This window comes from Hyla sarda, chromosome 4, assembly GCF_029499605.1.
Source record: "Hyla sarda isolate aHylSar1 chromosome 4, aHylSar1.hap1, whole genome shotgun sequence".
NCBI classification, from domain to species: Eukaryota; Metazoa; Chordata; class Amphibia; order Anura; family Hylidae; genus Hyla; species Hyla sarda.
The window spans coordinates 27431826-27456358 of NC_079192.1; the positions used below are offsets into that span (position 1 = coordinate 27431826).

Consider the following 24533-nt stretch of genomic DNA (forward strand, 5'->3'; position numbering starts at 1 on the left):
CTGTGTCTATAAAGAAGTCCATCTTCCCCCTTCTTGGCACCATGTATGACCTGTTTTTCATGCGGTAATGTCCTCTATGTAGGTGGGGGACATATTTGTGGCCAGAACTTCCTTCAATATCTGCCTGAGCTCCTTTTTCTTCAAAGAAGTGCCAGTCTTGGATGTTGTGAAAGAAACTACTCGGCAAAACCAAGGTTGAGGAGGGAAACAAATGGGGATTTATGTGTAAGGAAAGCAAGTTTCTGTTTTTCTAAAGGTACCACGTGCGGGCATATTGCGAAACAGAATCATTGGCTCCAACCAGTGTGACCTTTAAATAAAAAGCATAAAAACACTAACAAGAGGAGTCCTTCAATGTGCAAACTTTATTAAAACATCATAAAAAAACACATGAACAATACAACCATTAACATCAGTTCAGTATCCGTTCACTCAGCCCGGCTCATTCACCCCACTAGACACACTGGATCGTCATCATCTACACAAGAATCTACACAAGAATCGCTCTATGTCTCCAGGACCAATACAAAAAACACCCATCTCCACATGCATCTGTGAAGTGGACCAACCCCCCCCCACCCCGAAACAATGCAGTGTGGACAAAGAAATGAAGAAAATGGTATGTGGACTGACACAGTGACTTTTATTGCTTCAATGCACCTAAAAGGAAGAAAAATGGCTAAGAAAATCTGAAGTCGTCTCTCCAACAATTTTTTATAATTACTTTTTTTTGGCAGAGTACAGACTGCAGACCAGGGAACATATGTGTCTTGCAGAACAATACAGAAATGGTGTCACTATAAAAATTAAAGCAGAAGCTCTCTAACATGTTTCACCCAATGGAGCGTCATCAGGGGACAGGGGCGATTGACCAATGTATATGGGGGCTTCCTGATCTCGGGAAACAGAAGGATCAGGCATGTTCAACTTTCCAACCCTTACACTCTCTGAGAGTGCTCTGGCAGCATCTTATCCCTCCTCTGTCCATTCTGAACACTTGACTGCTCCACTGAGCCGAATGTACATATACCGTGACATATTTTGTCAGATTTTCAGTCTGCCATACATTATGCATAGTGGTCGTTTATTTTGAGAAACCCACCCCTATAGTAGATGACTTTTTCCATGCAATTTTGGCTGGTCTTCTCAAAGTGGTTTCACTGTATATGAATGGATCGGTAGAGAGATAACTGTTGGCATATGAACTTTCAGCTGACAGACATTACATATATGTTCCCCCTGCCCCCACATTTGCTGTCCAACAAGAAGAAGATCCAGAGGGAGCAGAGTAAGGCTGAGTTCACACTGGCATTGTGCTCAAACCTGTTCTGGGTCCATTCGGCTCTTTTTTTTTTTTGTGTGTCGAACAGACCCAGAATAGGTTGGAGCACAACTGACACCACAGGGCCCCACCAGATCCAGATGACTTGAAATGGGTCTGTCGGTGTCTGGTATTTTACAGGAGTTGTGTGGAGAGAAAAAATAGGACATGCACTGAATTGCTGACAGGGCTCCCTTTCCCAAAGCACAACGGCCCTTACACATGGGTGAAATTGCCCAAGTGTCCAGTACTCAGCAGCGGGAGCTGTCAGAACGGGTACCTGGCCAGGGTGCATCAGCCTCCAGTCCAGACTTGTCTCGGTCAAGCTTTCTGGTAGAGGGCAAAAGTGTTCAAGTGCCCCTGGTTCTCAACAACAGGAAGTGTCTTTTTTTTTTATATGCATTGGGGCAATCACCCTTTTAGTTATGGCATATGGGGACAGTAACTGGAACAGTATATTAAAGGAAAACGGTCACCCGTTCACCCGCACTATAACCCGATACACCGGCTTATAGTGCGGGTGAACAGGAGACCGATGCGGGGTCATGGACTGCTATACCTACCTGCAGTCCAGACCCACGATCCTCCAAGGGTTCCCCTCTTACAGCACTGACTTGCGCTCTGGAGGTGGGGCCCGCCGTCTAGATTTAAATATTCATAAGCGCCGGTCACATGAACGCTCAGTAGGCACCAGCGTTTATGAATATTAAAATCCAGCCAGCAGGCCCGCCTCCAGAGCGCAAGTCAGCACTGGAAGAGGGGAACCTTTGGAGGATCGGGGCTCCGGACTGCAGGTAGGTATAGTATCGGTCTCCTGTTCACCTGCACTATAACCCAGTGTATCGGGTAATAGTGCGGGTGAACGGGTGAACGTTTTTCTTTAAAGGTTGGTGCAGAGTTGAGTTTGGCAAATGTGACATTGTAATGTCAGTTTCTGTGTTTTTGCATTTTTCTTCTTTGGGTCCTGTTCAGACATTGTTTTTGTGTCTGAACAGTTTCTGTGCTAATTCTCACTGGTTTGGGAAGATTTAACCCTCCAGTCCATGGAGTGTATAAAAGGCCTCTTGAGGTGCTACTGGGGCTGGTAATTAGATCTGTATTCTGACCATGTCCAGTTTATTATACACTTTAGTTTTTGTCTGTTTGTCCTGAGTTTTATCCATATATATATATATATATATATATATATATATATATATATATATATATTAGCCTGCTTTGTTTTAGTACATTTGTCGGGTTTTAGTATTTTGTATGTTCCTTGTTTGTTGGTTATTGTATTCCGGTTATGTTGCTGACTTGTTCCCCGACTATGTACAGTTCCATTTGTTTTGTTGACTTTGACGCCAAGTTTTTGACTTTGACCGGCTCCAAGTTGTCGATCCATCATTTTGGGCAGATGGGCAAGTAGGCAGGGAAAGTGTTTCTAGGGACAGCTTAGGGCTCACTTCTCCCTGCCCCCCGTCATGACAGACATATTTTCCACAGAACTGCAAGAACACACAATGCACTTTCATGGCGGTAATTGTAGCTCTGCAACATCTACATGCAATGCCTCCAAAAAGTTGTCAATAACCAGTGTATACACGAGCAAAGACCGGCAAGAATTTGTATTCTGAGTCTGAGCTCATAGATCACAAATCAGGATTACTGGTGGTATAAATAGGGGGAGGTCAAAGGCCATCTAAGAAGCCAAAGTTTGGGTTGCAGGAGATCATGTCCTCGATCCTGTGTGGCTATTGCTGGAAATATAGAAACGAGGTCAACCAACATGGAGACACGGAGCAGATCACTCTGGAGCCTCTTGACGGCTCAAGACAGTCTTAATCCATTAGAGGTAGCCATGTTCTTCACTAGGTTACTGTTCTCTAGAAATCTTCATAGGTCACAGGTAAACTCGACGGAGGTCACTGGGGGATGTAATCGTATTACACTGAGGACAAAGCTTCTTTGATCCCTGGAAGGAAAAGATAGGTAGAGGAGAATGTAAATCCCTTGTATGATAGAACTTATCAGCCATTGGCCACCATTATGGCTTCTATATTAGCTTATCCTGCTACATCAAGTCTCCAATCACATCCAAAGCAACATTATACTCCACAGAAAGTCAAGTGGCCTACAAGCCTGGCTCACTATAGCTTTCTGGTGACCTCCCAAAAGAGTACCTCTCATAATCATGTTAAATTTTATATTCCTCCCAGTTCACTGCCCCCATCATGATAACCCCCCCCCCCCTCAGCACTCTAGACTGCATTTCCTGATTTTGGACTTCTGCCAGGCTAGCAGGAGTCCAAAGTCTCTGCAAGAGATGGGGGGAAATGTGCTCTGGACAAGTAGGGAGACACCTAGTGGCAGCTTTTTTAAACACAAATAAAACAGGAAACTTAATTTTCTAACAAAGTACATGCAAAAGCTAAAATGAGTTTTAAAGGGGTACCCCGGTGAAAAACTTTTTTTTTTATCAACAGGTGCCAGAAAGTTAAACAGATTTGTAAATTACTACTATTGAAAAATCTTAATCCTTCCGATCCTTTCTGCTGACATCTCTGTCCATTTTAGGAACTGTCCAGAGCAGCATATGTTTGCTATGGGGATTTTCTCCTACTCTGGACAGTTCTTAAAATGGACAGAGGTGTCAGTAGAAAGCACTGTGGTCGTGATGTCAGCAGAGAGCTCTGTGTTCCAAAAAGAAAATAATTTCCTCTGTAGTATTCAGCAGGTAATAAGTACTGTAAGGATTAATATTTTTTTAATAGAAGTCATTTACAAATCTGTCTTTCTGGCACCATTTGATTTAAAAAAAAAAAAAGTTTTCCACCAGAGTACCCCTTTAATGAGAGTGCCCATTTAACCTCTTACGGACTTAGGGCATACCTGTACGCCCTACGTCGTGACCCCGCATCACACTGGGTCGGTCCCGGCTGCTAACAATAGCCGGGACTCTGGGCTAACAGCGTGCAGCACCGATTGATGTGCCGTGCTGTTAACCCTTCAGATGCGGCGATCAAAGTTGACCGCCATGTCTGAAAACAAAAGTAAACGCTTCCCGGCAGCTCAGTCGGGCTGATCGGGACATCGTGATAAAATCGCAATGTTCTGATCAGCTGGGACGTAGGCAGAGGTCTCCTTACCTGACTCCGCGGCGTCCGATCGTCGATTGATTGCTCAAAGCCTGAGCTACAGGCTTGAGCAATGGAGCCCCTATCTGACTGATCCGTGCAAAGCTATGGCTTTGCAGGGATCAGCATAGGAGATCAGTGTGTGCAGTGTTATAGGTCCCTATGGGAGATATAACACTGCAAAAAAAAAAGTGAAAAAAAAGTTAACAAAGGTCATTTAACCCCTTCCCCAATAAAAGTTTGAATCACCCCCCTTTTCCCATAAAAAAAAACTGTTTAAATAAAAATTAACATATGTGGTATCGCCGTGTGCGTAAATGTCCGAACTATAAAATGATATCATTAATTAAACTGCACGGTCAATGGCGTAAGCGCAAAAAAATTCCAAAATCCAAAATAGCGTATTTTTGGTCACTTTTTTTTTATCATAAAAAATGAATAAAAAGTGATCAAAAAGTCCGATCAACACAAAAATGGTACCAATAAAAACTTCAGAACACGGCGCAAAAAATGAGCCCTCATACCGGGCCGTATGCAGAAAAATAAAAAAGTTACAGGGGTCAGAAGATGACAATTTTAAACGCATACATTTTCCTGCATGTAGTTATGATTTTTTTCAGAAGTGCAACAAAATCAAACCTATATAAGTAGGGTATCATTTTAACCGTATGGACCTACAGAATAAAGATAAGGTGTAATTTTGACCAAAAAATGCACTGTGTAGAAACGGAAGCCCCCCAAATTTACAAAATGAAATTTTTTCTTCAATTTTGTCGCACAATGCTTTGTTTCTTACCAGTGCCCTCAACCAGCAGCCCTCACAGTGAACATGCCAGCATTGGATAGAAGCGACAGGGACGGTGTACGCATCCTATATAAGAAAACAAAATACAACATAAAGGAGCTATATACAAATGGCACCAAGGTAACAATTTGCATTGGCAAAGTCTCAAACTGCGGCCTTCCAGACAATGCAGAACTTCAACTCCCAGCATGCCTGGACAGCCGTTGGCTGTCCGGGCATGCTGGGAGTTGAAGTTCTGCATCGTCTGGAGGGCCACAGTTTGAGACCACTCCAGACGACCGATGGGCAACTGTTGCCCCAAGTCAACATCCAACATTGGTGGCAAAGTGGTGGCATAGTAGACTTACCAGGCAAATGTGACAGGTGTGGGTATTCTTGAGTTTCTCAGTCAACTCGTGGATCTTCTCTCGAAGAGCCCCCAAACTTTCTTCACTGAAGGTAACAAAATAATAGGGCCATTATTTTTTGTAAAAAAAACATATACTTTCAACATGTTTGATCAAAGAACAAATATGATGGTCTCGGATTTTATGAAGATTAGACACTGTCCGTAAAATATCTAGGGCTACAAAGAGTAGTCCCATCCCCAGAAGAAGTTATATCATCTAATGTTTTAACAGATAGATACAACAGACACGGGGCACCTGGTGTTGAAACTTGCTACTTGACTAAGACAGACAGCCATTTCTTCCAACCTCCTTGACATATGCCATCGAGGGGATTATGAGGAGGACCTCAATACACATTAGAAGGTTGGATGGTCCTACGTTGGATGGTCCTAATGTGTATGGTTTTCTTAATTCATGATCAATTAGGGCAAGAAATTGTATATGGTCATCTAAAGATCCAAGTAGGCCACACTGTCTTTACGTTCTTAAAGGGGTACTCCGCCCCTAGACATCTTATCCCCTATGCAAAGGATAGGGGATAAGATGTCTGATCGCGGGAGTCCCGCTGCTGGCAACCCCCATGATCTTGGCTGCGGCACCCAAGACATCGCTGCTATAAGCGAACTTCGCTCCATGCCGGAGGTTCGTGCCGTCACGGTAATGGCCTGCTCGTGCCGTCACGGCCACGCCCCCCTCAATGCAAGTCTATGGGAGAGGGCATGACAGCCATCACGCAACCTCCCATAGACTTGCATTGAGGGGGCGTGGCCGTGACATTACGATCCTTCGACACTGCACCCGACGCTCTAAACGAACGCTGGGTGCATCAGGGAGATCGCAGGGGGTCCCAAGTGATCAGACATCTTATCCCCTATCCTTTGGATAGGGGATAAGATGACTATGGGCAGAGTACCCCTTTAAGATGTTCTTTTATTTTCCAAGCAAGAAGGATTGGACTGTTCACCGGGGAACCAAAGATATTCCTTCACGTTCTAAAAGGGGTTTGCATCTGGGTCCATCAAAAATGCTAAACAGGATTCCTCATGGTTTCTTCATGGTTCCCAGTCTTGTGGGAGAAATCTATACTGTGGTCATAAGAAAGTTGGATTCTACATTGAAATCGAACTTACACCAATTGGTAACAATGATCAGATCTAAGGGCAACATGGATAACTGAGAACAACTCACTTTGCATGAGAAGAAGCTGGGGTCTCTTCACTGTCAGAGTCTTCACTGTGACTGGGTGAAATGATTCCTGGAGATCCCCTACAACCTGTGAGATAAAAAAAAAAAAAAAACTGGTAAATCCATGGAAACTCAACTAGGCTATAAGAACTGTAAATTTCCAATAAGATGCTCTCTTCTTGACTACAAGATTTGTAGACATGTTCACGGTGACCAAGGTGTTCAGCACACTTTTTGCAAGTTTTTTGAGTTTCAGTAGTGTTTTATTGCATTTTTTAAGATAAATTTTATGAATGTAGTGATAGGTTTTAGTCTGTGAAACACTTTGTGTAGATCGGAGGACTACCAGAGGATACAACAGTTAGCTTTACTTTGGGCACAATGCTAAAATAGGGAGACAAAAAGTCCTGAAGATGATTACCCCATATGAAGCTCATTCTAGAGCCATTCATTTATTATGGGTCCATTTATCATGGCTTGAATCGGAAAAAGAGGTAGGCCAGAAGGACAACTTGAAGACAGAATTAAGAGCCTAGAAGATTTGTCCTGTAGTAGAACATGGTGATTTATACTGTTGATCTAAAGTACCTTGGGCCGACTAAAGAAAAGAATAGTAAGCCCCACATTCATGCTTTATTTCATTGTCTCATGACATATTAGCGAGTAGGACCAAAAGATAATTTGGAAAATGTTAGAGAAAAGCGGAAAACCTCAGTATCTTCTAGTAATCTGCCTCAGATGGAAACCTATGGTTTGACTGTCCTTAACTTAAATGGGCACTCTCATTAAAAAAATTTTTGCTATTGCACTCAGTAAGCGGCAAGGAGGTAGTAGATCCGCTGAGCCTGTGTGAATGATGGCTTGGGCCATGTCAGGGAGCATAGTCTAAGGTGCCGCTGGTTTTCACCAGGACGCACTTGCTGCGGCAGGCGGCACCCAGGTCGCTACCCCTGACATAGCAAGAGGTCATTAGGCAGGCGGCACAGGAACAAGGTCAGGTCATGGAACAGGTAGGTCAGGAACATGGTAAGGCAAGACACAATAAATGCTTTCACTAGGGCACTGGGCACACAAAGATCCAGCAAGAGGTAGAGGAGGTGCACATACTTATAGAGAAGGGACAGGTGCAAACACTAATTTAGGGCGCACTGGCCCTTTAAATCCCAGAGCTCCAGCGCACGTGCGTACTAGGAGGCGGGGACGCAAGCACTGGTGGTGTGAGAACACAGAGGAAACAGAAGAAGTAGGAGGTGAGTGTCGGCCCAAGATTTGCATGTGGGCGCGTCCCGCAATGCAAATCCCGGGCCCACCGGATGACATCAGTAATGCCGAGAAATAAGTTGAATGGACTTCCGTACTCCAGAATGACCCACCAGCAAGGAAAAATGTGCCCAATTCAAGACTCTTTTTCTGAGTCGAGAAGGCACAAATGATTTTCCAGGAGGAACTTGCAGAAGATTGACAGGCGTAGCAGAAATCAATGCTCAGGAGGAACAATATGACAATATGCCTACGAGTAGAGTCCAGACCAACCACATCGGAGGATCTAGAAAGGGCACCGGCTCCGACATTCTTGTCTGTAGGACGGAAATAAATGGAGAAATTGAACCTTGAAAAGAAAAGGGACTATCTAGCCTGCTGGGGATTCAGACGCTGAGCAGTTTGAAGGTATAAGATATTTTTATGATCCGTATAGATGTTAACAGGATGAGGAGAGCCCTCCAAAAGATGTCACCATTTCTCCAATGCCAGCTTAATAGTGATAAGTTCCCGATCTCCATTTGAATAATTCCTCTCTGCAGGCGAAAAGGTCTTGGAGAAGAAGCCACTGGTTACAGTCTTGCCCTTGGAGGATTTTTGAGTCAGGATGGCACCAGCTCCTAAAGATGATGTGTCTTCCTCCAGATAGAAGGGTTTCTCAGGATCAGGTCTAGAGATAACTGGTGCTGGGGCGAAGGCAGATTTTAGTCGAGAGAAGGCCTCATTGGCCTCAGGAAGCCAATTCTTGGGATTACAGTTTTGTTTTTTTGTGAGAGACACGATAGTACTTAGCTAACCCCAAAAAACGCTGAATGGCCCATAGGCCAGTAGGTCTTGGTCAGTTCAAAACTGCAGACAACTTGCCAGGATCCATCTGAAGACCTTGACCAGACACAATGGTACCAAGAAAGGGAAGACTTGATCTCTTGAATAGGCACTTCTCAAGCTTGGCATCCAGAGGATTATTCCTGAGGTGCTGAAGAACCTGCCGGACATGAGAATGATGATCCTCCAAGTTGGATGTGAAGATCAGTATATCATCAAGATATACCACAACACATGTGTAAAACAAATCATGGAAAATGTCATTAACAAATTTTTGAAAGACAGCTGGAGCGTTACAGAGGCCAAATGGCATCCCGAGATATTCACAGTGTCCATCTCAAGTGTTAAAGGTCGTCTTCCATTCGTCTCCTTCACAAATCCAAATGAGATTGTATGCTCCCCGAAGTTCTAATTTGGAAAAAATCTTGTATGCTCGCCGAAGACGATCAAAAAGTTCAGAAATTAAAGGCAAAGGATACAGATTTTTTATTGTAATTTTGTTAAGTCCCCGGTAGTCAATACAAGGATGAAGAGAACCATCCTTCTTCCCGACAAAGAAGAAACCAGCTCCGGCTGGGGAGGAGGATTTACGGATGAAACCCTTTTGGAGGTTCTCTTGGATATATTTAGTCATGGCTTGTGTTCCTGGAACAGACAAAGGATAAATTGTTCCCTGGGGAGGCGAAGTCCCTGGCTGTAAGTCAATAGGACAGTCATAGGGACGATGTGGTGGAAGAATTTCAGCCTGCTTTTCACTGAATACATCAGAGTAGTTTTGATAAGGAAGGCAATCCTGGCATAGAAGAAGGGATATACATAGACTTAGGCAGGGTAGGCTCAAGACAGTGTTTTTGGCAAAAGAATCCCCAGTAGGTGACCTTACCAAACCTCCAGTTGAGGAGTGAATTGTCACATTGAAGCCACAGAAGACCGAGAAGAAGCTCCAAAGTACAACGTGGAAGCACGTAGAACTCAATTTTCTCCTTATGTAACACACCCACTTGCATATCCAGAGGTTCAGTGCAGAAAAGCACAGTACAGTTCAGATTTTCTCCATAGACAGAGGAAATGTACATAGGCTTAGCAAGTCAAGTCAATGGAAGATGATGTTTATGGACCAGAGAGGCATCAATGAAATTTCCAGCGGAACAGGAGTCCAAAAAGGCAGAAGCGAAGAAACATGTCTTAGCAGGAGTATAAACTTGAACTGTCATGGTCAAACGAGGAGAGGTAGTATTCACACCTAGGGATGCCTCTCCCACGAATCCTAGGTGCGAGCGTTTCACGGATGCTGAGGACATATAGAACAGTCTTTGAGAAAATGCTTCGGACTGGCACAATATAGGCACAAATTCTCATTGCGTCTATGGGAATCTTTCCTGCAGTTTTAGGCGAGACCAATCCACCTGCATTGCCTCTTCGGCAGGAGACATAGGAGAGGGTAGAGGTGGATGCTGGAACACGGATGCCAGACAAGGAAATTGCAGAATACGGACAGGTTCTCTTTCCAGACGAAGTTCTTCCTGGCTCTCAGCAAAATGCACATCAATTTGAGTGGCCAAATGGATAAGCTCACTCAAGGTAGATGGAGGATCTCATGTTGCAAGAGCATCCTTGATTCTACTAGACAGTCCTTTTTTGAAAGTAGCTCACAAGTCCTCGTCGTTCCAAGCCAGTTCAGAAGAAAGAGTGGGGAATTGAAAAGCATAGTCGCCTACTGAGGAGTTCCCTTGACTGAGATTCAGAAGTGCCGTCTCGGCCAAGGAGGCCCGTGCAGGTTCTTCAAAGACATTGCGAAATTAAGAGAGAAAAACCTGTAGGTTAGAAGACACCAGATCGTTACGATCCCAGAGAGGAGTAGCTTAGGCCAGGGCTTTACCATACAAAAGACTGACCACAAACGCCACTTTAGCTTGCTCCGTCAGAAACTGATCAGCCATGAGCTCCAAATGCATAGAGCATTGAGTCACGAAGCCTCTATACAACTTAGGCTCTCCGTCATACTTCGAAGGCAAGGGTAAACGAAGCTTGGATCCAGAAGGAGCTGCAGGCACAGGAGGACACACAGGAGCATGTTGCGGCTGCTGGTTGGCTAGAAGCTGTTGCATCATGGCAGATAGTTGATTGAGTTGTTGCGCATGAAGGGCTAACTGCTGCAACTGTTGAGCCACAATTGTGGAGAGATCCATAACATCAGTCAGAGGCACCCAAGTGGGATCCATGACCGGATCTCACTGTGAGCACCAGAGCCGCAAAGCGGGATGGACTTGCTGCAGCAGGCGGCACCCAGGTCGCTATCCCTGACACGACTTGTCCACACAGGCTGCTGAGGAGAAAACGTGGCAAAGGAGGAATATGGCAACTCGTAGTCAGAATAGCAGAAGGTCAGGGCTGGCAGCATGGTAGTGAGAACAAGGACGTAGCAAGAGGTCAGTAGGCAGGCGGCACATTGTTTGGCTTATTATAGAGGTTTTTCTTTTGGAGTTCTGCACCATTTCATTTAAATGTTCATGAAAACATCTCCCAATCCATATACCCTACGGGGCATAGGAACATAGATGATGACTCTAACTCAGATCCCCTACATTAGGCAATATTATAGAGCTGATCTGTTTCAATGGCTGCCCTATTGGATTTTCCCTAAAAATTCCCTGGCAAATTTAGCTGCTTGTTAGGGTACCAGGAGTTAGACCTGTAACAACAGACCCTATACAGTAGACCCCATACCATTCCATTGAATATTTTACTTTCTTCAACTTATATAGCACATATATAGTACAAAGATCTGTATACTGTAATACAGTTTCCGGTATGAGATACTCATTGAGACTATAGTCAGTTTCATAGGAAACAAATTTGCCTGTCGAGACATGTTTGAGGTTCCAGATGTCAGGTATAGAGAATAGACAAGTTTCTTATGGCGACCTAGTTAAAGTTGAACTCTCGACTTCTGTAGATATCTGTAGATATACCCTCAAAGTTTTAGAATTAGAATTTGTAACTGGATCATTAGAGGCCTAAACCTCCATATAAAACAAAAGCAACATCTCTTTGATATTGCGTTTGGTAGGGCCACATCCATCACATGAAGGTTTTCAGGTCCTGTTAGTTTCGAGTTGTCAGAACTGTTTTAATATTATTTTTGCCTACAATGCCAAAGTCTTCGTCTTGCTCACCTGTTCCATGGGAAGATGCCTTCTCCGGGCTCCGCATCTCATCATCCCAGTGGTTTTCCTCTGTGGCTTCACTGTCTGCTGGAACCCCTCTCAGAGGCTGGGCAAAAAAGGAAACAAGAAATTAGCCATAGATACCCTTAGGTTATGTCCATACAAATATGTTTGACCACAGATTGTCCCTTTAAAGCCTTAACCATGGTGGTCGTAGAGGAAAAAGAATAACCCAATGTGGCGCTGCCCAATGAAGATCCGGTTGAAGATGCAATCTTCATTGGGCAGTGTCACATTGGGATATTCTCCTCCCTCTATGACAGTGATCTCAAACTGTGGCCTTTCAGATGTTGTAAAGCTTCCAACTCCCAGCATGCCAGGATAGCCGTTGACCACAGTTTGAGACCACTGCTCTATGACGTCCTGATACTACGGGTTCCACATAGTGGATATCGGTCAAATCCCTGACGACATGCAGCCTGATAATCACACAAGTACCCCTGATACGGGGGGGGGGGGGGGGGAGGACACACACATGGACCCAGGTTCTACCTCAGATGAGAGTCCAAGACTCAGAAGCCCTTCTCCTCCTTGCAGAATTACACAAGGTGCTATCCTCTTTAGTTTCTTACTCCTTCTCCGATTTAACCATGGTGGCTCATCCCATTGGGTTGACCCAACTGAATTAGCAGCATGTGGTGTCAGGAGATCAATGTGTTGCCTAGATCAATGTGATGGTTCATGGGTTTATGTTCATTCTGTTAGCGGATATCTTATACCTGGTATTATTTAAACACAACATGGTTCCCTACATACTAGTAAAGGTTCTCTAAGGTAGTTGACCTCGTTGTTGTTCATCTCTATAATTAATGTTGTATCTCAAGGATTAGACATTCTCAAGAAGACCTCAATCAAACTAATTATATCGAAATATCTACAATGTTGCAATGATGCATCTATTCTTCCAATGTGGCACTTATTATCCTAACAAGTTTATCAATATTGGGGGAGATATTCAAAAACTACTGTAATTTCTGTTTCAGCTAAAATAATTACACTTTTTTTTTCTTCTCACATTTTTTCACAAAGGTCTCTTGTGCTGCTTTGAAAATGTGAAAATATGTGAAAATTCATTTTTGTGCCACTTTTATTTATTTTTTTGCCTGCCAAAAATTGACAAATTTGGTGCCAACATTTCTTTTGCAGCCGCCATATTGAATTTTTTTGCGCCAAAATTGATGAGTTTGGCACCAAATTTTACATCACAGAAAATTCTGACAGAAGCATCTCATGTAATATTCCATCTGTACTAGAGCCCAGATAAATGTATAAATCAAACATTTCTAGGGCTTAAATGTGAGTTCAGATGCAGTGACCATGAAAAAAAAATATATTTTTTTTTTAACTAACCTTTTCTAATAATTATTTTTTTTCCAATAATTGATTAAATAACACCTTTTTCCAAAAAATGTAAGAAAAAAATAAAAAATAAAAAAATAAAAGATTTCCGTGATTTCTACACTACCAAAATGCTGGCGTGAAATTTTTGATGTAAAATGGACTCTCACCCCTTTCAAAAAGTACTAACATTTTTAAGCAGAAGTAATTTACAAATCTGTGTAACTTTCTGGCATCAGTGGTTTGAAAACAAAATTTTTTTCTCTGGAGTATCCCTTTAATGCATCAACATCATATTTAAAGAATCAAATCACTGTGATGAGTTTTGGAAAGAATGAATGCCCTCTAATCATGTGATGAGTGTCACTAAAATATCAACATATATGCAAAGTAAATTGTCGACTCACCTCTTCTGGATTCAGTCGTTGTCTTTTGCACCTCCCGGCCCTTGCTATTTAAAAAAAAAAAAAAAAAAAGAATCAAGTAAGAGAACAGAAGATAAGAGAAACATCTTCATAAATCCACTTTACAAAAATCATGCATGAAAGGTCGGAATCATTATTGTTACATCGTCTATATACCTTTCCACAAGTCTGTGCAGTTATCTGTATTGCTGCCTTGTTTTAGCTATTCTGTCTGAAAAAAGAGGATCTTATGCTAAAAAGCCTTTTTTTTTTTTGCAACCTCCATGTTTCTCTTTAAAGTCTCTCTTCTCGCTTCTCGGCCTTTTGGCTAAGATCAAGTGTAGTATCTGTTCTTATCAGTGGTCTAGTCTCTGCCATTGATGAAGGATGGATGCTGCATGGAGGGGGCAGGTGTACCAGGACCTTCAGGTGCTGGTTCTGAAGAATCAGCTCGACGGCTGTCCAGATCTCCAGGTCTCGCCATGAGGCTGGGAGGGTCTAGATCCAATGTTGGATTTCAATTGCCTAATGCTTTTGTTCTTTGAGTAATAAAACCCCCCCAGAGAAATCTGGCAGCAGCTTACCCTCTTCTTTTGGTACACATGAACACTTGACCAAGCCTGAAAATCATGTGCATGGAGGGATCGGGAGAGATAGCTGTTGACTGAAGGGACCTTTGGCCAACAGCTATTGCATGCGTATGGTATTCATCCTTCCTGATACCCCCATACGTATATAGGCTTGGCTTGGAGCGAACATGTTCAAATGATAGAAATGTTCAAAGATGGAGGATGATCTTACCTCCCAATCGCTCTTCTCTGTTCCACCTAATCTGCTGAAAAACCTGGTGATAAAGAGAAGGGGAGATGGTGAGGGTTGTACAAAACATATACTGTACATTAGAAGAAACATTGCTATACATATTGGACCAACACATCTAATGTGTCTTGGGGCAACCAAACTGCCTAATGTCTCCCTTTAGGAGTTATGAGGGTTAAAGGGGTACTCCACTGTCCCAGTGTCGGAAACATTTTGTTCCGAACGCTGGGTGCGGGCTGCGAGGTTGTTATCTCGTGGCCACGCCCCTCATGATGTCACACCACGACCCCTCAATGCAAGTCTATGGGAGGGGGCGTGGCGGCAGCCACGCCCCCTCCCATAGACTTGCATTGAGGGGGCGTGACGACACGAGGGGCACCCAGCATTGGGTATAAAATGTTCCTGACGCTGGGGCAGTGGAGTACCCCTTTAAACAGGATGAGTTGGTTGGGTTTTAGCATGTTGTGTGTATCCCCATCCAGCTTACACGCTTGACTGGGCCAAACTTCATGTATATGGAGGAGTAGGCAAGTTTCAGCTTGCAGTTACCCTATATCTACGAAAAGCTTTTTGGGACTTCACATGATCACATGGTTAAGTGACTTATAGAGATGAGCGAACTTACAGTAAATTCGATTCGTCACAAACTTCTCGGCTCGGCAGTTGATGACTTTTCCTGCATAAATTAGTTCAGCTTTCAGGTGCTCCGGTGGGCTGGAAAAGGTGGATACAGTCCGAGGAGACTCTTTCCTAGGACTGTATCCACCTTTTCCAGCCCACCGGAGCACCTGAAGGCTGAACTAATTTACGCAGGTTAAGTCATCAACTGCCGAGCCAAGAAGTTCGTGACGAATCGAATTTACTGTAAGTTCGCTCATCTCTATTTACTTACTTCCACAGTACAGAGTTGATACCTCACTTGTGTAGATTAACCATTGCCAATGTTTGGCTGAAGTACCTCGGACCAACCAGAGGATATGACCTTAAAGGGGTATTCCAGGATTTTTTTTTATTTGACTATGCTACAGGGGCTGTACAGTTAGTGTAGTTCATAATATAGTGTCTGTACCTGTGTGTGACGGTTTTCTCACAATTCTTCTGTGATTATTGCCCCAATATTTATTTTTAACAGCATACAAAATTACTCATGTCTCTGGATTTCCCAGGTTGCAGTGCGTTGAGACCTGACATCACTAGTCAGGTGATCAGGGGGAGTCTGTACTGCTTCAATGGGTGGAGCGACGGCTGGGTGGGAGAGTTAGAAAACACTGGTGTATTGCATTGAAGGGATCACAGGTGTGTTTCAATGGGTGGGGTGGCTGATGTTTGGGAGGGAGGAAAGTGACCTCTTGCTTACAAATTATGGAACTATGGGATGTGTAGTTTAGAGAACGAAATTCAACAGGAAATACCCATTTCTGGCAGGTACGTACTACTAAAATCTCCTTATGGTGGATAACCCCTTTAACCCCTTAAGGACCAAGGGCGTAAAGGTACGCCTTTGCACCCTGGTACTTAAGGACCAAGGGCGTACCTGTATGCCCGTGGGAATTTCGGTCCCCGCTGCGCGCCGGGCGGGGATCGCGCCGGGGTGACTGCTGATATCTATCAGCAGGCACCCCGCGCAAATGCCCAGGGGGTCATTAGACCCCCCATGTCGGCGATCAGCGCAAATCGCAAGTGAATTCACACTTGCGATTTGCGCCGATTCCGGGTCATACGGGTCTATGGTGACCCGGTGACCCGGAATAGAAGGGGGATCGCGGGTGTCCTAGACACCCACGATCCCCCTGTAGCGATAGGAGTGAGGTGGCAGGGTTGCCACCCCTCCTATCTCTGCTATTGGTGGTCTAGACGCGACCACTAATAGCAGATCGGGGGCGGAGGGGTTTACTTTCGGTTTCCCCGTCCTGCCCACCCACAATAGGCGGGGCAGAACGGGGAAACCGACAGGGACCGGCGCCGAAGATCCATTTACCCATCGGCGACGGCAGCGGCGACGATCAGCGGCGGCAGCGGGCGACGATCGGCGGAAGAAGAGGACTGCGACGCAGCTCCCTGGATCCAACGGAAGCCGGTGAGTTACTTAGCAACATCTGGAGGGCTACAGTCTGAGACCACTATAGTGGTCTCTAAACTGTAACCCTCCAGATGTTGCAAAACTACAACTCCCAGCATGCCCAGAGAGCTGTTTAGGCTTGCTGGGAGTTGCAGTTTTGCAACAGCTGGAGGTCTACAGTTTGAGACCACTGCAAAGTGATCTCTATACTGTGCACCTCCAGATCTTGCAAAACTACAGCTCCCAGCATGCCCAGACAGCAGTTTGCTGTCTGGGCATGCTGGGAGTTGTAGTTTTGCAACATCTGAAGGTCCACAGTTTGGAGACCACTATGCAGTGGTCTCTAAACTATAGCTCTACAGATGTTGCAAAACTGCAACTCCCAGCAAGCCTAAACAGCAAACAACTGTCTCTGCATGCTGGGAGTTGTAGCTGCGATCCCTCCAGCTGTTGCACAACTACATCTCCCAGCATGCCTTTCGGCGATCAGTACATGCTGGGAGTTGAAGTTTTGCAACAGCTGGAGGCACACTGGTTGGAAAATACTGAGTTAGGTAACAGAACCTAACTGAAGGTTTTCCAACCAGTGTGCCTCCAGCTGTTGCAAAAGTACAACTCCCAGCATGCACGGTCTGTCAGTACATGCTGGGAGTTGTAGTTTTGAAACAGCTGGAGGTTTGCCCCCCCCATGTGAACGTACAGGGTACATTCACACTGGCGGGTTTACAGTAAGTTTTCTGCTTCAAGTTTGGGCTGTGGCAAATTTTTCACCGCAGCGCAAACTCCTAGCGGTAAACTCACTGTAAACCCGCCAGTGTGAATGTACCCTAAAAACACTACACTACACATAATAAAGAGTAAAACACAACATATACACCCCCTTACACTGTCCCCCTAATAAAAAATAAAAAACGTATTGTACGGCAGTGTTTCCAAAACAGAGCCTCCAGCTGTTGCAAAACAACAACTCCCAGCATTTCCGGACAGCCACTGACTGTCCAGGCATGCTGGGAGTTTAGCAACAGCTGGAGGCACCCTGTTTGGGAATCACTGGCGTAGAATACCCCTATGTCCACCCCTGTGCAATCCCTAATTTAGTCCTCAAATGCGCATGGCGCTCTCTCACTTCGGAGCCCTGTCGTATTTCAAGGAAACAGTTTAGTGCCACATATGGGGTATCTCCGTACTCGGGAGAAATTGCGTTACTAATTTTGGGGGTCTTTTTTTCCTTTTACCCCTTATGTAAAAGAAAAGTTGGGGTCTACACCAGCCTGTTAGTGTAAAAAAAAATTTTTTTTACACTAACATGCTGGTGTTGTCCTTTACTTTTTATTTTCACGGGAGGTAAAAGGAAAAAAAGACCCCCAAAATTTGTAACGCTATTTCTTCTGAGTACGGAGATACCCCATATGTGGGCGTAAAATGCTCTGCGGACGCACAAAAAGGCTCAGGAGTGAGAGCGCACCATGTACATTTGAGGCCTAAATTGGTGATTTGCACAGGGGTGGCTGATTTTACAGCGGTTCTGACATAAACACAAAACAATAAATACAGACATGTGACCCCATTTTGGAAACGACACCCCTCACGGAACGTAACAAGGGGTATAGTGAGCCTGAACACCCCACAGGTGTTTGACAAATTTTCATTAGAGTTGGAAGGGAAAATGAAAAAAAAAAAATTTCACTAAAATGCTGGTGTCACCCTAAATTTTTCATTTTCACAAGGGAAAATAAAAAAAATCCCCCCAAAATGTGTAACCCAATTTCTTCTGAGTAAGCGCATACCCCATATGTGGATGTAAAGTGCTCTATGGGTGCACTACAATGCTCAGAAGAGAAGGAGCGCCATTGGGATTTTGAGGAGAAAATTTGTCCGGAATTGAAGGCCACTTGTGTTTACAAAGCCCCCATGGTACCAGAACAATGGACCCCCCCCCATATGGGACCCCATTTTGGAAACTACACCCCTCATGTAATGTAATAAGGGGTACAGTGAGCATTTACGCCCCACAGGTGTCTGACAGATTTTTGGAACAGTGATCCGTGAAAATTAAAAATGTAATTTTCCATTTGCACAGCCCACTGTCCCAAAGATCTGTCAAATGCCAGTGGGGTGTAAATGCTCACTGCACCACTTATTAAATTCTGTGAGGGGTGTAGTTTCCAAAATGAGGTCACATGTGGGGGGGGGGTCCACTGTTCTGGCACCACGGGGGGCTTTGTAAATGCACATGGCCCCTGACTACCATTCCAAACGAATTCTCTTTCCAAAAGCTCAATGGTGCTCCTCCTCTTCTGAGCATTGTAATTCGCCCGTAGTGCACTTCAGGTCCATTTATGGGGTACCTCCATACTCAGAAGAGATGGGGTTACAAATTTTGGGGGTTATTTTCTGCTATTAACCCTTGCAAAAATGTGAAATTTGGGGGGAAACACACATTTTAGTGGAAAAAAAAATATTTTTTTTTACATATGCAAAAGCCGTGAAACCCGTGTGGGGTATTAAGGCTCACTTTATTCCTTGTTACGTTCCTCAAGGGGTCTAGTTTCCAAAATGGTATGCCATGTGTTTTTTTTTTGCTGTTCTGGCACAATAGGGGCTTCCTAAATGCGACATGCCCCCCGAGCAAAATTTGCTCTCAAAAAGTCAAATATCACTCCTTCTCTTCGGAGCATTGTAGTTCGCCCGTAATGCACTTCATGCCAACTTATGGGGTGCCTCCATACTCAGAAGAGATGGGGTTACAAATTTTGGGGGGTATTTTCTGCTATTAACCCATGCAAAAATGTGAAATTTGGGGGGGAAAAACACATTTTAGTGAAATTTTTTTTAATTTTTTTTACATATGCAAAAGTCGTGAAACACCTGTGGGGTATTAAGGCTCACTTTATTCCTTGTTACGTTCCCCAAGGGGTCTTGTTTCCAAAATGGTATGCCATGTGGGTTATTTTTGCTGTTCTGGCACCATAGGGGCTTCCTAAATGCAACATGCCCCCCAAAAACCATTTCTGAAAAACGTACTCTCCAAAATCCCCTTGTCGCTCTTTCCCTTCTGAGCCCTCTACTGCGCCCGCCCAACACTTTACATAGACATATGAGGTATGTGCTTACTCGAGAGAAATTGGGCTACAAATATAAGTATACATTTTCTCCTTTTACCCCTTGTAAAAATTCAAAAATTGGGTTTACAAGAACATGCGAGTGTAAAAAATGAAGATTGTGAATTTTCTCCTTCACTTTGCTGCTATTCCTGTGAAACACCTAAAGGGTTAAAACACTTACTGATTGTCATTTTGAATACTTTGGGGGATGTAGTTTTTATAATGGGGTCATTTGTGGGGTATTTCTAATGGGAAGACCCTTCAAATCCACTTCAAACCTGAACTGGTCTCTGAAAAAAAGCGAGGTTCAAAATTTTGTGAAAAATTGGAAAATTGCTGCTGAACTTTGAAGCCCTCTGGTGTCTTCCAAAAGTAAAAACACATAAATTTTATGATGCAAACATAAAGTGGACATATTGGAAATGTGAATAAAATAAAAAAATATTTTGAATATCCATTTTCCTTACAAGCAGAGAGCTTCAAAGTTAGAAAAATGCAAAATTTTCAAATTTTTCATCAAATTTGGGGATTTTTCACCAAGAAAGGATGCAAGTTACCACAAAATTTGACCACTATGTTAGAGTAGAATATGTCACGAAAAAACAATCTCGGAATCAGATTGATAACTAAAAGCATTCCAGAGTTATTAATGTTTAAAGTGACAGTGGTCAGATGTGCAAAAAATGCTCTGGTCCTAAGGTGTAAAATGGCCTGGTCCTTAAGGGGTTAAAGGGGTACTCCGGTGAAAAACATTTTTATTTTAAATCAACTGGTGTAAGAAAGTTAAACAGATTTGTAAATTACTTCTATTCAAAAATCTTAATCCTTCCAGTACTTATCAGCTGCTGTATGCTCCAGAGGAAGTTCTTTTCTTTTTCCATTTCTTTTCTGTCTGATCACAGTGCTCTCTGCTGACACCTCTGTCTGTCTCAGGAACTGTCAAGAGCAGGAGCAAATCCCAATAGCAAACCCATTCTGCTCTTGACAGTTCCTGAGACAGACAGAGGTGTCAGCAGAGAGCACGGTGGTTAGACAGAAATTTAATTTAAAAAGAAAAGAAATTCCTCTGGAGCATACAGCAGCTGATAAGTACTGTAAGGATTAAGATTTTTTAATAGAAGTAATTTAAAAATCTGTTTAACTTTCTGGCACCAGTCGATTTAAAAAAAAAAAAATTGTTGTTCCCCGGAGTAGTCCTTTAAGGACTAAATTCTTTTCATCATTGCACACACCTTCCTAGGACTATTTGGGTCATAAGAAACTGCAGCAAAAAGAACTACTCTCAAATTTGTAGCTTTTTGACTTCAAGGGTCAGATGTTAAACCGTGGCTAACCTGGCAGTACACATTCATTTGCAATAACCTACTGTGGTCCTGTACTGGAGGTTGGTTTACCTGTTGCCTGTCCAGTTTCTGTCCATCCTCTGAGGTCATCAGTGGGGAGTCACTGCGGGTGTCTCGTCTTTGCTGTGGGGACTACAGGAAGAATATGGGTAGAAGAACAGTCAATAGAACAATATGACGAAAGGGTCAAAAAAGAATCTCTAAGAAAACGTTGGAACTATCTCTATCCCCACCTGGGTGTAGTTTTTGGAGGATTCTGGAGCGCCGTCCAACTCACTACAAAGAATTACAGAAGAGGTCAATACATTGTGCCAAAATAAGAAAACTAAAGGGAATGTGTCACCATTTTTTAAAAATAAATAAAATTATTCTATCAAGATAAAGCATTTCATTTAGGTATTTAGTTTTAGGATAATGTAGTTTTAATGTTATTTATTAATAAAGTGTGTACTGGGGGCTGCCATTACTGTAGCTTCTTTATGGTGTGTCACTTCACAGCACCTACACAGTTGCTTTATGGCAGGCACAGGGCATAAGAAAGTTAAGACTGAGAGTGTCTCATAGAAAAGCATGGGCTGCTTACTGCACATGTGCATAGCACAGGCTAGGTGAAATGAAAGGGGGAGACAGCACCATTTTCTTGAAGTCCCGAAAGAGCAGTGACCTATCAAGAGACATCTAGTCTGTTCCTTACCACTCTTCAGACACCAACAAAATGGTGACAGTGGAATTGAAAAAAACTACAAAACCCCTTCTCCTCTATCCTTTTGGATATAGACGGAGGAGGTAGAAGGTAGACGGGCAAGGTCTAATTTGCAGCAGCCAGACAAGTTGCTTGCTTTCACTGGATTCCTTATGTTAGCGCCCTCTGTTGGTCAACAGTGGGAGATATGACAGGTTAATATTAAATTTTTCAAATGTTAGGTCAAGTTAAAAAAATGTTTTATATTTTATTATATTTTATTATAATTTTTATATTAAATATATATATATATATATTTATATTTATTATATATTATTTATATTTATTATTTTTATATTAATATTTTTTTATATTATAAAATCTTCAAGAAAGATGAAAGTTAAAATGACACCCTTCATAGGCTAAATGGAGCGCTAGAGACCATCTTAGGCTCTTAAGAAGCTTAGGCTTTACCTGTCCGATAGATGGGCCAGCTGGTCCATTTCTTGTAGTAGATGTTGGGTGAGCTCCTCTTTCTGGAGATGTTTATGACACAGAGGACACAAGAGAGGTAACGTGAGAGGACTCTTTTTATCTGCAAGGAATGTAAAAAATTGATTATTGTATTAAATCGGCCCTCTCATTAAAACTAATTTTTGCTATTGCACTCCTCATGGTAAATAAAACATTTTTAGTTTTCTATGTTTTATTTGCGTTCAAAAAAGCTGCCACTAGGTGTCTCCCTACTTGTCCAGAGCACATTTCCCCCATCTCTTGCACAGACTTTGGACTCCTGCTGGCCTGACAGAAGTCCCAAATCAGGAAGTGCAGTCTGGAGTGCTGAGGGTGTGTGTGCAGCCTTATCCAATCACAGCTCATCTCAAACTGAACTGCTCTAGGCTGTGTGTAGCAGACTGAGGGAGGAAGTTCTCCCCTGTATGGCTTCAGACGATGTCACGCCTGCTGGGGAACGCCCCTTCCCAGTCTGTGAATCTGAGACGGAGCAGAAAATACAGAGCAATATCAAGGTAGAAAACAAATAATAAAAATAAATAAGGACAGGGGTGGTTTATCATGGTGGGGGCAGTGAACTGGGAGGATTATAATGAGAGATACTCTTTAAATTTTACCATGATAGATTGATCAATAGATACTGTAGATAGACAGTAGCTGTCAATAAAGATAGGAGACACTTCAAACTATATTTGTACATGGAATTAAAATAATATATAGAGAAGGTTCCTGTAGGTGCCAGACATTGGCAAAATTTCCTTTTCGTAGGGGTGGTGTTGACCTTTTTGATGATCCTTTTGTTTATAGTTAAAGGGGTACTCCACTGGAAAACATTTTTTTTAAATCAACTGGTTCCTGAAAGTTAAATAGATTTGTAAATTACTCATCTTTAAAAATCTTAATCAATCCAGTTTTTATCAGCTGCTGTATGCTCCAGAGGAAGTTGTGTAGTTCTTTCCAGTCTGACCACAGTGCTCTCTGCTGACACCTCTGTCCATGTCAGGAACTGTCCAGAGCAGGAGAGGTTTGCTATGGGGATTTTCTCCTACTCTGGACAGTTCCTGACATGGACAGTGGTGTCAGCAGAGAGCACTGTGGTCAGACTGAAAAGAACTACACAACTTCCTGCGGAGCATACAGCAGCTGATAAGTACTGGAAGGATTAAGATTTTTAAATAGAAGTAATTTACAAATCTGTTTAACTTACTGACACCAGTTGATAAAAAAAATAAATAAATGTTTTCCACAAGAGTACCCCTTTAAAGGATTAGGGGTAGAAAACAATGGTTCCTGATGGGACCCCAAATATGTTTATCCATAGCAATGGTGAAGGCCAGGCCTTGCCTCTCCTCACATGTCTGTGGTGTCATTCTAACCTACTTATACACTCGTCCTCATTGAAAGGATGTGGGCAGAGGGCAGGCACCATAGAGAAAGGCAGAAAATGCACCAACAAAAAAATACTAATTGTTTGTGAAATCGGGAACATTCCTGAACACTTGGTGGGAAGGGGCAGCAGTGAAAGACGTATGGGCCAGGCCGGGTAAGGTCATGTGTCCCCATTGTGTAGCGGAGCAGGGTGACAATGCAGACATAGTGAGAAGAGGAGAGGGTGCTCTCTCTTATACTGCATGAGAAAGGCCCCTCCATTACCATAGTGTCCAGGAAGTACAATAGAGTGTGTGAGAGATAAACTCAGGAGAAAGTGTCCATGTACAATGGGTTAAGGGTCTCTGTGTGAGGCCAGGACTATTGTCATGGAGGACAGGCTGAGTAATGGTGTCTCACCACACACACTCATTCAGCGTCAATTGCTCATTTTCCGCCTAGCTGGAGGTTGTATTCACAGAATCATCTAACACCCTGTTTATACCCCCCCCCCCCCCCCCCCCGACCCCTCCTCCCCACTATTAGTGTCAGGAGCAATTAGCACTGCATGGGGGGTATGACCTCCGCCGACACCGGACCCCAACCCTCAATACATTCCTCTCTTATCCTGCATACACATCACTATCTATCATCTATCTCACATCTATCTCATATCTATCTATCTATCTATCTATCTATCTATCTATCTCATATCTATCTCACATCTATCTCATATCTTTCTATCTCATATCTATCTATCTATCTATCTATC

The 24533-nt window shown here is 43.3% G+C and overlaps 1 protein-coding gene and 1 pseudogene across 7 annotated transcripts in view; one reads left to right on the top strand and one right to left on the bottom strand.

The window, feature by feature from the left end:
* Nucleotides 1-2538: 2538 nt before the first annotated feature.
* Nucleotides 2539-24533, bottom strand: part of LOC130367659 (E3 ubiquitin-protein ligase Rnf220-like) — a 65858-nt gene continuing 43863 nt past the window's right edge. For all 7 annotated transcript variants that reach the window (XM_056570221.1, XM_056570222.1, XM_056570220.1 and 4 more), the window contains exons 3-12: nucleotides 22355-22475; nucleotides 21432-21474; nucleotides 21250-21330; nucleotides 14675-14717; nucleotides 13877-13920; nucleotides 12081-12177; nucleotides 6823-6907; nucleotides 5593-5677; nucleotides 5237-5311; nucleotides 2539-3278 (exon numbers count right to left, since the gene is read on the bottom strand). In XM_056570221.1, coding sequence (XP_056426196.1) covers nucleotides 3207-3278; nucleotides 5237-5311; nucleotides 5593-5677; nucleotides 6823-6907; nucleotides 12081-12177; nucleotides 13877-13920; nucleotides 14675-14717; nucleotides 21250-21330; nucleotides 21432-21474; nucleotides 22355-22475 — 746 coding nt within the window. In that variant the 3' untranslated portion in view covers nucleotides 2539-3206. The remainder of the gene's footprint in view (nucleotides 3279-5236; nucleotides 5312-5592; nucleotides 5678-6822; nucleotides 6908-12080; nucleotides 12178-13876; nucleotides 13921-14674; nucleotides 14718-21249; nucleotides 21331-21431; nucleotides 21475-22354; nucleotides 22476-24533) is intronic.
* Nucleotides 14182-14301, top strand: LOC130267855 (U2 spliceosomal RNA; annotated as a pseudogene).